General features: G+C 34.0%; 1 protein-coding gene across 1 annotated transcript in view; it reads left to right on the plus strand.

Moving 5' to 3' along the window:
* Positions 1–14013, plus strand: part of LRP1B (LDL receptor related protein 1B) — a 618836-nt gene that overhangs the window by 558265 nt on the left and 46558 nt on the right. Inside the window, exons 80-84 of the mRNA XM_014941128.1 lie at positions 2028–2251; positions 2510–2616; positions 5851–5967; positions 8173–8346; positions 8877–9002. Coding sequence (XP_014796614.1) covers positions 2028–2251; positions 2510–2616; positions 5851–5967; positions 8173–8346; positions 8877–9002 — 748 coding nt within the window. The remainder of the gene's footprint in view (positions 1–2027; positions 2252–2509; positions 2617–5850; positions 5968–8172; positions 8347–8876; positions 9003–14013) is intronic.

Here is a 14013-nt window from a genome sequence, read left to right on the forward strand (position 1 = left end):
TTTTAGGATCCTTTGTCTCATCTGCTTCTACTACCAGCTTTTTGGGAACTGTGGATGGTAGCTCTCATAATGGGCTTACCAGGTTCCAAAACATACAGTCTTAGTGTAAACAATCCCAAGAAAGGGAACCATCTCTCACTGTGGATGGTAGCTCTCATGATGGGCTTACCAGGTTCCAAAAAATACAGTCTTAGTGTAAACAATCCCAAGAAAGGTGAGGGACTGTGATGTCCATGACAGCACGTCTCCTTTTAAAAGAGTATTTGGTTCCAGCCTTGTAGGCCGATGCCATTAACCCTTGCACTCTCCAAAGTAGTCACTAGAGATCTCCAGGTATGAGACACACTTCTTGACACAGGTGCCTGCATATTACCCAGAATTAAAAGGAGTTTGGATTAAAAATACAATGATGCTTATCTGTAAGTACCCACATTTTGGGGTGTCTTGTCCTTTACATGAATGTTGCTTTGATACTGTAACAAAGAAAAAAAGAGGTTGTTGCATACAAATGCTAAATTTCTTGGGGAAAAAAAAGGGGGTTTTGTGGAATTTCTGGAAGCATATTCTTCCAGTATCATAGTCTCATAACAAAGAATTATGATACTCTATTTTGTTTCAGTTGAAAACATTGACTGTGACCCCGTTTTTAAAGAAATACTATTTTGTGAATCTAGTGATTGATTTTTCTGCTTTAATACTCATCTAAATAGAAAGTCAGGGCTTGGAGTATTTTTTGAACATGCATTCTATGACATTTTTGCAGAATTAAAGGTTTTTGAACAATCTAAATTCACCCTTGCAGTCCTATTATTTCACCTAGAGAATGCAATGACCTTTATTTTATGATGAAAATAGTCTACAAATGTCTTATGTTATTAGACATCTCTGCCACCTGAAGGAAAACAAGTTATTTTAGGATTTTCTTTCCTGATTTTTGGTTACATAGCTTAGTAGCACTCCATTACTGCATTTGTCAAGGAATAGCCATTTTTTGTTCCTAATTTAGCTTGATGCTATTATAGGTAGACAGGCAAACAATTGCATATGTATTTAGCTGATGTGGGTCTTGAATTTTTTATGATATGCTTGGTATTTTTATTCATGTTAGAACTAGTTGGGTAGTCCTATTTTACAGATGTTACTCCTCTCTGCAGGAATTCCAGTAAACTTTAGAGAAACTTGTTCATATTTGCAATATGAATTTCTATCCTTAGGACCATCTTGTAGAATCTAGAGCTCATTGATAATTGTGAAATCATTACAGAGATACTAGAGTTTCTAATTCTAAAGTTATAATCAGTCAAGCCCCTTTTTCATGTGAAGTTGAATATTGTACTAACTCTAGTTTCGATTGGTGGTGGAACACAGGAATTGTTACCAGCAAGGGAAGACAAATATGTAAAAAAATCCTTACAATTTCAGACAAGTATTAGTCAGAAGACAGAGGTAATTTTATGCAGTCTTCTAAATGCAGTGATTTTATTGATCCTTGGGAGACTGCTGAGCAGCCATACCTCAGGATGGTCTCAAGCACCATTTTCACTCTGAGCGCTTTGGGATGGGACGTCACATGCATGGAGTAGTTCTGCATGGAGTATAATAGCTGTATAAACCATTTTCACTCTGAGGGCTTTGGGATGGGACGTCACATGGTAGTTCTGCATGGAGTATAATAGCTGTATAATCTTACTGCTTTCTTTTCCTTTCCTTTGAATTAAAGGATGTAACATTTATTTGCTTCACTATCAAATAGTTCATGCCTAAATGCCTTTTTTAACATAGGTAGTCTTAGACTTGAGAAACCATTTTTGAACTTTTGACTTGTTTTTATACACTGAATAGACCTGTTAGCAGATCACACAGACCTTATCATTTACAGCTGGAATTTATGTCCTTCTACTGCAGTGTTTTTAAATATTTCACCATATTAAAGGTAAAAGTTACTTGACTGTAAAAAGTTGTGTGACTGTGCAGCAGCTGTGAAAGATCATTTCCATAAATCTGACTTCAACATCTGTTCCTTTTAGTGTCCAGAATTCAAAAGACCTAGGGGCATTGCTGTTGACTGGGTTGCTGGAAATATTTACTGGACTGATCACTCCAGAATGCATTGGTTCAGCTACTACACGACGCATTGGACTAGTCTGAGGTACTCCATCAATGTAGGTCAACTGAACGGACCGAACTGTACCAGACTCCTTACCAGCATGGCAGGAGAACCATATGCAATTGCTGTAAATCCTAAAAGGGGGTATGTATGTTTCAACATTACACTGTTTTAGTAATTCAAACAAAAATGCAAAGTAGGGTAAGAGAAATAAAATGATGTCTACAAATGTCTAAACTTTTCCAAGTCATTTACTGAACATTCCTGCTCAATTTAGCGGTGTATAAATCAGGATCAATTTCCCATCTCTTGCGTAGGTTGGAAAGTTCACAGTCATTTCATATCAGTGCAGTGTTTTGAGGTTCTATATAGGCATCCAGCTCATTTTTTATGTTATTTTAGGATGATGTATTGGACAGTTATTGGGGATCGCTCTCACATAGAGGAATCATCTATGGATGGTACTCTGAGAAGAATATTGGTTCAAAAGAACTTACAAAGACCTACAGGTATACAGCTTATCCATTTTTTTTTCCTAATTACATGGCACTTGCTAATTCACTGTAGATTTGTTGGCTGAATTCCAGTTTCTCAGTATGTAAAAATATTCTGTACTTTTTAGAATATGTATTCTGGTTGTTCATATGCAGTTACTAGCAAATTTCTTAGTTCTGTTTTGAAATGATACACCTTAATATGACTTAAACTTTTGTAACAGAGCTTAACACAAAGCAGTACCAAAGGAGTCTATATAATCAGTCAAAATATGATTTCTTCAATAGCACTGAATAAAGAAAATCAATTAAGGGAACAGCAGTTAGAATGTTTTTTTAAGAATGTGTATGAAATCTCACAGCCTATTCTAGTTATTTCCTGAACACACTGCAAAATAGTATAAAACAAGGTTTAAGTATTCAAAGAAGCAACAACTTAATTATGTCAGTATTTTAGAGAACTATTTTGAAGCTTGGCAGTACATATCAAGTTATTCCTGATTACCATTAAGACTCCATTGGCAGGATAAAAGTAATTTTTATGACAAAGGAAATGATAAATCCAGAATGAAATGTGTCTCTCTTAAATAGCAGCATCCTGTCTTGAAATGACAAATGATTTGTTCATGACCCATTTTCTCATGCAATATTTGATGTTTCTCCAGGCTTACAATGATAATTTGTTATTATTGCATTGCAAATTGGGGGTTGTTGAACTTAGGTACGTGTATCTGTTGAAACATAGGCTTCTTTCAAGAGGATGCTATCTGAATATCTAAGCATCTCAGAAGCTGCCGCTATCACAGCAAGGAGTAATAATATTTTAACAGACTGTTAAGTCCCAAGCTAAGGTGGGCTTTTGGCATTGTGTATGTAAATTGCACTCATCACTTAAAGTAAACACTCTTTTTTATGATTAGATTGAAATATAGCAATTTAAGAAATTACATATGTGATAAGGAATCTCTAAGGAATATTATGCTTTTTAGGTAAGAAAGAAGCACAATAGTAATAATAATAAAAAATACATAGTCAATAGTAAATTCAGTAAGACACTTATGATTATTCAGGCTGAAAGGCAACAGAATTTTATGTTTACTGGAGTTGCTACATATTCTTTCCAGAACTTCTTATATACAACATTGTCAAGAGATTAGATATACAAATCATTAGATTTAGTTCTAGTTGCTGGAATTGCACTTTTTTGTCTCTTATTATCAGGCTGGTTGATTGCCAAGATTATGTCCTGTGGAGCCAGTCACCACTTGGTCATTAAACGGCATGTAAACTCTTTTGGGTTTTTTGGCCATCAGTATTGGATTAGTGAAATTATTGAGATTTGTAGGTAGTAATGGTGTCAAACTTATCTGAAATGCAAGTGTTTACTTCTTCCCTCCCCAGAAGCAGAACTGCAAGAGCTGCTCTTCATAAAATTTTCCTTGATAAATTATATACAGAAAAGTTTCATATAAACATCTAACCAGACCTCTGTCTCCTTGTAAGGAAGAATAAAATGAAAACTAAGAAAATTAGCAGAATTACCAAAAATGAGCAGACTTTGCAAAGAGGAAATTTCACAAATACCTTGCATTTTCCTGTCCCTATTGGCTGAAAACTCTTTTGTGCCATGCTTCTGTGATTTTCTTCCTTTGCTTCATAGTAGAAAGTAGATGCTTATGGAGCTTTAAAATTTTTTTTGTCAGATATTTCACACAGACCCATGTCTTTGTAGAGAAAATGCAAAGAGAGAGTCCAAGCCTTTGCTATTTTGTCCCAAAAGAAACCTGACTGCTATTGTTTAGATGAGGTTAAAGGTTTTAGTCAGCATCTGTGTTCCACTGCTCTTAAATTTATTGCTAAATAGGCCTTTCTTATTTCAAGTAAGAGATAGTTTTAAGCATTTTGGCTTGCCTTCATGGGACTTACATAAAAATGACATAAAAAAGAAGTGCTACGTGTAAAATCTAAAAATAAGTACTTTTTAACATTGTGTTACCTCTGATACTGTGAAAGATAGAGAATGTTATTTATTTATTTCTTGTTTGATATTTAAATGTTCTTACTCAAATGCAAAGAATAATTTCAAGCTGGAAACTGGGGACTACTTCTAAAATATTCCCCATTTACAGGTACTGTGTTATCACACAAAGTTGATACATTGGGATTACCTTTTACCAGAAATTATTCTCTTTAGCTGTATGTCAGTGTTTCTTTTAAAGAGGTGTTTTGTTTTCTTTTAACGGAGTTGCAAATGTAAACATATTTCAGTGGTCGATGCATCAGACTTCCTCCACTTCATCTCATCTATCTGCAGCTGATTAATTTATGACCTTAAGAGGAGAATTCTTGCTGTTATCTATAATTTCTTTTGATGTATTTTTTCTGACTTACCTACTTACATAAATAGGAAGAAAAATACTTTTTCCCATTGTTATTAAAAATACACCACAACTTCAAAAATTAGAATTAAGTTATTTTATGGTTCAAATATTTTTCCAGGCTGAAGCTTTTGATGTGACATAAAATGGGACATTAATCATTTAATCACCCTCTATGAAACACGGGCTGCTTGATTTAACTAGTTATTGCCTAGAGGTTGGGTAGTCACAATGTTATCTATCTTTTATTCTCATTCATGTTCTCAGTCACTCTTGTGCTTTCTTTTTTATGCAAATATATACATCTGTCAATATTGCTGCTTAAGTATTGTAACACTAATCTAATTGACATAATCTGATTTTTAATTCTGTAATAATTATTCCATGTTAAGGATTGGTGATAACAAGAAAAAAAGAACACAATTATATCCTTAGGGAAACAGGATAGGTTCGGAAGACTCTATGAAATTTGAATGCCTTGTTTTTAGCGCATGGTCACACTGGTGCTACTGCTTAGAAATCTATTGACATAGTAGATTTTTTTGTTGTTGGTAGAGCAAATTACAGGATTAGATTCTATATTTAATTCCCACCTGGTATACATCTCTGCCTGCTGAGGACAATGGGTTTGAAAAAGTACTGACCTTGGAAGAGTAAGTTAAATAAAGAAGAAAAACCACGGCTGCCTCAAGGGGAAAGTTTAAGTGGAAGGTGTTATATTTTATTCTCCTTGGTTTCCTGTCATGTTTTTACATTGTCACCATATTTTGTGTTCACAAGAATATGAATGGTATAAAAATGTCCAGTTACATCAAAATATTAATTTTTTTTCAGGTTTTATATATCTATTTGAACTTTATTTTCTTTGTAGGTCTCGTAGTTGATCAGTTCAGTCAGCGTTTGTTCTGGGCTGATTTTGAATTATCTGTTATTGGCAGCGTTCTTTTTGATGGTTCCGATTCAGTTGTGTCTGTGAGCACTAAACAAGGTATGGAGAGCTTTTCTATAACATGATTTCTACTTTATTTTACTCAGCCGAAGTTTCACTAGTGAGAGAAACTATGTAATCAAAAAGTAGTGATTATGAAGTAATATTTATTGCTTTATTTAGATAGCTAAACAAATAGATATTTAAGATAATTTTAGCTTTTCGATAATCTGATAAAGTTACTTTAGGGGAACAAAGATTCAGTGTTATGTGCAAATGTCCAAGACTGCTATCTAATTATTAGCTTAGGTATTATGAAACATCTTTGCAATTAATATTTATTCTTGGCCTTGCTTGGACTGACATAGCAACAAGAAAACTTTGACTAGTTAGAAATTAGAGCTGTCTAGCACAAGGATTGAATAGTTTATAGAACAGTTGACCTGAATCAGTTCTGGAAAAAGTAATGGATTTGGCTTTCAGGTCAATAAGTAATGACAGAATTCTGCTCACAGAATGTGAATGAAGAAAGTTCCTTTTACAAGGAAAGAGATTCTGGTCAAAGAAACTTTGTTTTCATAGAATTGCATGTTGGCTTTTTATAACTATTTTATAATATATGTAACAATTTATGAAATTGAGGTAAAGAGAGGAAACATATACAGGCTTTTGGGGGTGATTGCTTAGCAGTTGGTAGTGGAGTTTCATCAGGATGCTATTGCATCTAGTGCTACTGTTTTAACCAATGATCTAGAATTCACCAGGGAGGTCTGGAAAATACTAGGAAAAAATCTCCCATGATCCAAATTGAGTAGGACCAAATTTAAATAATCTTATTCTTGTTTAATAGCATTTTATTTCACAATGTGGATCAATATACATGGAAGTAGTCATCTCAAGAAGGATCACTTTGAGTGTAAGGATCTGACTAGGCTGTAACCTGTCACAAAATAAATACCCAGTGCTTATGCTAGTCCTTGTGGCTGCTACAAAGACTGACAGAGTATCCTGGATTTGTATTAATGTGGCTCAATAGTCATTTGTATTTTAAGAATAAACATGAGGCTATTCTTCAAGAGAAAAAAAGACACAACATTGCAACAGACTAAAACGCATCTAAGGAGATGACTTTTAAAATATTTTATAGCACAGAAGGGCTATACTACACTGTGCCAAACCCAGCAAATTTGGGATTTGTAAAGGGGCAAGTAGAAAGTAGAGACTTTTTAAATTCCATGTGTAAGATTTAATACTGAAATACAAGATCAGTAATGCAATGTCGCCTTTTGTCTGCTGTTGACAGTTTTAGTAACTACGGAAACATTAGAGAAATAGGACCAAAGGAAAACTGGGAGAGTTTAGAAATTGCTTTGCAATGAGATAAAAACTTTGACCCATTTAATTAAACAAGCATAAGATAATGAATTCGAATTTATAAGTATTTCTACTGAAATAAAGTACAGAGTAGCTATTATGGATTGATTTTCTACTGGAAAACTGGCAGAATAAACTGAATAAATACAAGTGTGTTATAAAACCATTTATACAGTAAATGGGGATAGTGGTAGGAACAAGGTATCCTAAGGAATTATAGGTTCTGTTTCTTTATGGCTTCAAATCAAGAAGAGATGTCTCTGGCAAAGAAGTTTTATTCAGAAGTTATTGCCTTGTTACAAAGGTAAATGTGAAATTCTGCAGACAGTGTGCACAGGAAATCCAATGATGTGATCTAATTGGCACTCACAGCTTTTAAAAATGAGGAATTGGTAGAGGCTTAGCATTTCTTTTTGTATTAATTTACTATAATTATGAGTTAAAATAAGTGCTGTGTGAAAGCACTTCAAATGTTAAGAAGGAGCTGAAGAAACATTTTGTCAGAATAGTTTCTTTTAAGTAGGGCAAAATAATCTGTTTCTTTCTTGTAACAAACTTCTAGTTAAAGTGTTTCAACTAAGTATGTTCTAATTAGCTAGTTGTCACTGTGGGATTTCCCTACTTTTCAATATTCAACCAGTTTCTGAGGCTGGATTGGTTGGAAAGCTAATGCAAATCTAGAGATTTTAGTTGCTTGTAGTATGGAAAGAGTTCCTTTTAAGAAGATTCTTTTTAAAAGGCAGTCTTTGTTGGTACAAAATAAGCTGTCTGAGTAATAATAGCCTTAGGTGGTAATTGCAATAATACAATTGAAATTATTGTTAAGTCCAAGTTGTTTATTATCTGAATATGAATATATATATGTGTGTTAATTGTTCAATTTTATTTAAGGTTTACTGCATCCACATAGAATTGACATTTTCGAGGATTACATATATGGAGCAGGTCCTAAAAATGGTGCGTTCAGAGTACACAAATTTGGCAGGAGCCTTGTAGAATATCTAAGTGTGGATGTTGACAAAGCAAAAAGTGCCTTGATTTTTCACCGCTACAAACAAATGGACTGTGAGTAAGCATAATTACTTTAAACTCAATACTGAGGAAGTTCACCTCGGGGGAAAAAATGTAACCAAGTTGTACAAATATGAAACAGTCTGATTCTACAAACTGAAAATAGATTTAGTCATATTTCTTTATATAAGTTTAATTTAGATTTTTTGATGCATTTTCTCTCCTTTGGAAGGACATTGGACAAATGCTTGCCTTGTGTACCCACATTGTAAATGAGGTATAAAAAAATTAGAAGAGAGATGAATACAAATGTCTCTAGCCACAACAGATGAGGGGTTTTATTGAATAATATTAATAATTTTTTTGTTGCTGGAATAGATTTTGCCCTGGTATGAGTCTTGCACTACCATTTGAGTGAGTGTGCTCACTGACTTTGGACTGTTGATATCCTGGAAACTGGAAGTGTATGAGAATTTTTATATCTCAAGATTTTTCCTAGTTCTAGAACACGGTGTAATTCTAAAAAAAAAAAAAAAGTATTAATAAAAAAATCAATATTTTTAATATTTTGTCTTTTTAAACAGTGCCTAATCCATGCTTGGAGCTGACATGTGAATTCATTTGTTTGCTCAACCCTTCTGGTGCAACATGTGCTTGTCCAGAAGGAAAATCATTGGTGAATGGAACATGCATTGATCAGACCCTCTTAGGTAGGTATTGAAAATTGCATGAGAACCAGAAAAGAAACAGCTGGTCAGTTTTTGTCATTGCAAAAGGCTAGGCTGTCTGAGAGTCAAGAGTTTTGTGATGACATCCAATATCCATAATGCTTACTTGAAGTGAAATGAAATATAAAGAAGCAAAATTCCTGAATAAAAAAACCCATTTATATTCATCAAAATGATAAATGAGCTTTCAGCTCAACCGATACAAGATGATATTTAAAATGGATGTGCATATATTGACCAAAATAAGTTTGAAAAGCTCTGAAGTGTTTTTGATTCCAAATTAAGCATTAGCCATTCAGGAGAAAAAAAAAAATATCTTAAAGACCATCAAGAAACACCTCTGCTTAGACTGCAGCAATAGTCAGAAGGCAGTAAGCAAATAACAAATAATAATCACTTTGAAGTAACAGGCAAAAAAGAAAAAATAAAACCAACTGAAATATTTTTATCTAAAATTATATCTTTCGGTAAGATCTATAATAACTAATATCAAGACACAGGAAACCTGACCTCATGGCAAAAGAGCTACTAAGTTCTTGCTATGTTTTATGAGGGGGGTAAAAATCTTCTTTTCCATAGAAGACGACTGTTAAGTACTTTAAAACTATTCTTACTGTAATTGAGGACAAACATAAGGTCATCAAACTGCTGGAATGCATTCTTAGCCAGTTTGAATTTTAAAAGGTTCTAGAAATCATAGGGTTTCTTATGCATATGAGAAGTCAGAACGTATTAGGATGTTTTTCTAATGTTTGATTCCAGGATCCGAAGTGTAAGTGATATGTATTTTGGTGAGATCCTCAGTACTTAAAATGCTCAATTTAGCAATTAAAGTAATTTTCCTCAAATGCCATTACTGTAGAGAAAATCTCACCTATTTATACTGCCTAGTCTTTAAATATTGGATTAACACAACTGTGTTTTAGTGGTTTATAATACGCTATTAATAATGCTGTCCTGTCTAGCAGCATTTCTCTTTCTGTATTAGGAAATTTAAGAATAATTTATAGTAAAACAATATTAGAAAACGTGTTCTAGATAACAAAACCATTCATTATTTTTGCTTCTGTAGGAGTACGATGCATTTACAGTATCAACTTTTATATGTGCTACACAATGTTCTGGCAAAAATACAATGAAAGCTTCATTACTGTACCCCCTTGGCTGAACACCTGTCAATGTGTATTTATATAGTATATTTATAAAGTAGTTTATATCTGTTTTAAAACAATTTTGACTGTTAGGGAAGAAGTGATGTCACTGAAGTAGATGTAATAGAAAACATTCGTGTACTGTACAGTTTCTAACTCTTGAGACAAATCAGTCTAAATACCCTTTGTCTTGACAGAGCATCTACCCTCCCTCCCCCTCCAAACGTCAGCTCTTTTTTCGTCTGAGATGGATACTTTTCAAGATTTTGTGCTGATGCAGTACCACCTAAAAATTATCTAAAATGATCCAAAGTTATTATTTAGGTGTTGAAGAAAGGCCTCATTAAAAAATATTGCTTTTTGCTGGTGATCAGGAGTAATTTCAGTAATTTTACCCGTAATTTCAGTAATGTTAGAGTTTTACAAGTGGGGAAAAGGATTATGTCAAGGTAGAGTTTTCAGGAAGGTATGTTTTTATGAGAGAAAGATCTGAAGTAGCTTTTAAACTATTTCACTGCTGCTTGTAAATTTTTATGGATAGATAGAAAATGCCTAGAGAAGCATTTTTAATATATTGATAATTTTCAGCATCTTCCCGCAACTGCAGTATCTGTCATGACTTTTTTAAATGGCTGCTGAATAGGTGTTTCTTAGTTTTCTTATTACAATTCTATTTCTAGCAAAGACTATTTTGTATATTTTTTTTCTTGTATGTTAGTTTTGTGATCGTAGATTGTAGGTTTTTTAGCCTCACAGATTATAAATTCCGAATTGAAACAAAGCAATGTCTAGCAAAGACTATTTTGTATATTTTTTTTCTTGTATGTTAGTTTTGTGATCGTAGATTGTAGGTTTTTTAGCCTCACAGATTATAAATTCCGAATTGAAACAAGCCTCAGTATCATAGCACACTGAAAAGTGGATGGTTTTGCAATATTTTGACTTTTTAACAAAAGTATGAAGTGGATGTTAAATGTTTTTCTCATGCTGATACTTCACTTCAGCTTCCAAGAATCAGCAGACATTCCTGGAAAGATCAGATTTGTCCTTGAGATTGGCATCTTGAATTAATACAGGTTTATAATTAATGGCTGACTGATTAATAGGTGGTGAATAGCCTGCTAACAAAAAACATTGTGGAGATTATCACTAAATGTCTTTTCTTATTGGAAGTCAAGTTCTAAACCAGGTTCTTTTCCTCTAGGAAGCTATACAGTATGCAATAAAAAGCAAACAAAACCAAAACAAAAATAAAAACAAAACCCCCAAAAAACAGGAGCTGAAACCTTGCTTTCCTCTTGTGATGAAGAGCTGGAAAATGCATATGGAATATTCCAAACTGTATACATTCACCTTGTTTAAACTTAGTATTATAGTGTCTTTGTTGTCTCAGAGCATTTTTGGCATATTGATGTCAGTAACCCAAAACAGCAATTCCTGCTTTACGTAACTGTCCAAATCGGTATGTTGTGGAAGACTGACCTGCTATAAATCCAAAGGGAGGTTATGTAGTAATATTTTTGGTAGTGGTGGTTCCTTTTGATTTTGGTGGTCTTCTGGTTTGTCCCAAAAGACTGAAATTCAGAAGATTTTCATTTGAGACATGGGTATCCGTGGAACACTTTTTAACTGATGTATCCATTTGGTTTAGTTACTGGTTTAATCACAATGTAACAGTTACATAGTATATAGGTTACAATGATTTACCTACATTATATTTTATGTGTTCAAAAATACACTACCACTGATTCCCCTATCTAAAAACTCAATTTTTAAAGTCTCTTTTAATGGACATCATTCATGTAGCAAAAGAAGTGGTTCTTTTGTACTTGCACAGTAGCTCTTTCAAGTCATCTAAGAAGTCTTTTAATTTCACAAATTAGTGGTCATTGTTGATGTCAAGAACTACTGTGACTAAACCGTACTTTTTGAATAACATATAATTCAAGTTACATTAGTAAACAGGAGTATATTGAACATTCATAATACTTTTAAGTGTCTTTAAGTGTTTTGGGTCTTCTAAAATGTATTAAGGAAGGTAGTAGTAGATTTTCATAACTTGACAGAGTCAAAATGGGACAGCCATCTCCAGTTCTCATCCACCTTGACTAGTGCTCCCAGGAGAGTCTGTGTTTGAAGATTCTCTTTTGACAATGCATATGTCTCTATCCTTATGACAAATGTCTTCCAACAAATAATGATTTTAACAAAACTTTAGAATGCCATTCTTCATTTTGGTAGTTCTTTGCTTGACTATTGCAAAGATGCTTCTTCCACTTTGTACAATATCTTATAGTCCGTCTGTCTTAAGGTTGATGACTGGAAGTTAATCTCAGTCTTGCTCTTCTTTCTTGTGACTATGTCCCAAAAACTGACTTAGATTCTGGTTAATTGGATTGTTGGGTTTCGTTATTTTAACAAAAGAAAATTGAGGTAAGTCTTGAAATTCTGCATAATATTACTACTTGCTTGATCCATTTAGTTGATTTTTCTTCCTAAGTCCTACGTGAGAAATTCTAGGTTTTGAATCCTCACTGGCTTTCTGTAAGACTGAATCCAGATTGCTTCAGACAGCTCTTTCACTAGCACCTCACACAGCTTTTGGGTTTGATTTGACTTTTTCAAGCCGGAGTTATTACAACATATGTGTGTTGTATCATTCAGAATATTTTTATAACAAAATGAAAGGGAGTTCCCGTGTGTTCTTCAGTAAGTTTGTCTCATTTATCCCTAGATGATTTTGATTGACAGAGCACACTTCTTTTTGTGGTTTATTTTGTTGACTGTAGAAGGCCTGACTTTTCTAGTGTAGAAGCTACTCTATCATTTTCAAATGGGTAAAGTACCACTTCATTTTCCTAAAAGAGACCACTGGATTTACATCCATTAGGTTTATTGTCTCTAATTGTCTGTAACACAAGCTGAAAACCTACCAAGAAGATGAAAATACAGAGACTTACGGTAGAGGAAGACTGTACCACAGCTGAATGAGCAAGAGTAATGAACACTTCTAAGGGTTCACTATTCTGGAGCTGCATGTTTATCAGTTTCATTTTAAGAAGGGAATAGTTGTGCTCTCTTGGCTGGATGAAAAGCCTGAGAAAAATTACAAAGACTCAGATCTGTCACTGCTGCTGAACAGAGCTGAAATGTGTAATTTATCACGGCGTTTCCTTCAGCACATTTCTGTGGGGACTTGCCCACTGCACACACAGATTGCAGACACCAAGTGCTGTGACTGAGGATGTAGAGGTTAATCCTTACATACCTTCTTTTTCACCCACAAAGTCTGCCTCAGGGAGCTGTACTAGCAAAAGCTATGGCAGTTCAGCCCATACTATCTTCTTGATTGCTGTTCTGCTTTCAGCGCTTTTAGCTATCAAATAGAACCAGGTCAAATTCAGAAAGCTACTTCTGATTTGAGAAAAATCTTTTGTTTACAGCAATATCTTCTGTATTTACAGAGGGGTTACTCTCTGGACTGGCATTTCCCAGGATAACAGAAAATGGGTTATGTTACAACAGGTGTTGCTTAGGTTTTTTTCTCACTGTGCATCCTCTTCTTAGCCCTTCTCTTCCATTTAAAATTCTATAGTGAACATATTTTTAAATGGAAAAAAAAAAAAAAAAAAGTGAAGGGAAACCAAAGAGGAGGGTCTGTCTTACAGCATTGAGACAAAAGTTGTGGATTGCAACTTGTTCTGATAAATTTCAGCAAATGGAAAACTGGCAGACAGTAAAACCCTCATCTGGAGGGGCAGGAAGATTTATAAAACCTTACTATAAGATTAGAACTCTGCACTCTGTCTTTAATAGGTGCATTCAGCTCAGTAAAGGCTGAG

Source organism: Calidris pugnax, unplaced genomic scaffold (assembly GCF_001431845.1).
Source record: "Calidris pugnax isolate Ruff unplaced genomic scaffold, ASM143184v1 scaffold60, whole genome shotgun sequence".
In the NCBI taxonomy this organism is placed as follows: Eukaryota; Metazoa; Chordata; class Aves; order Charadriiformes; family Scolopacidae; genus Calidris; species Calidris pugnax.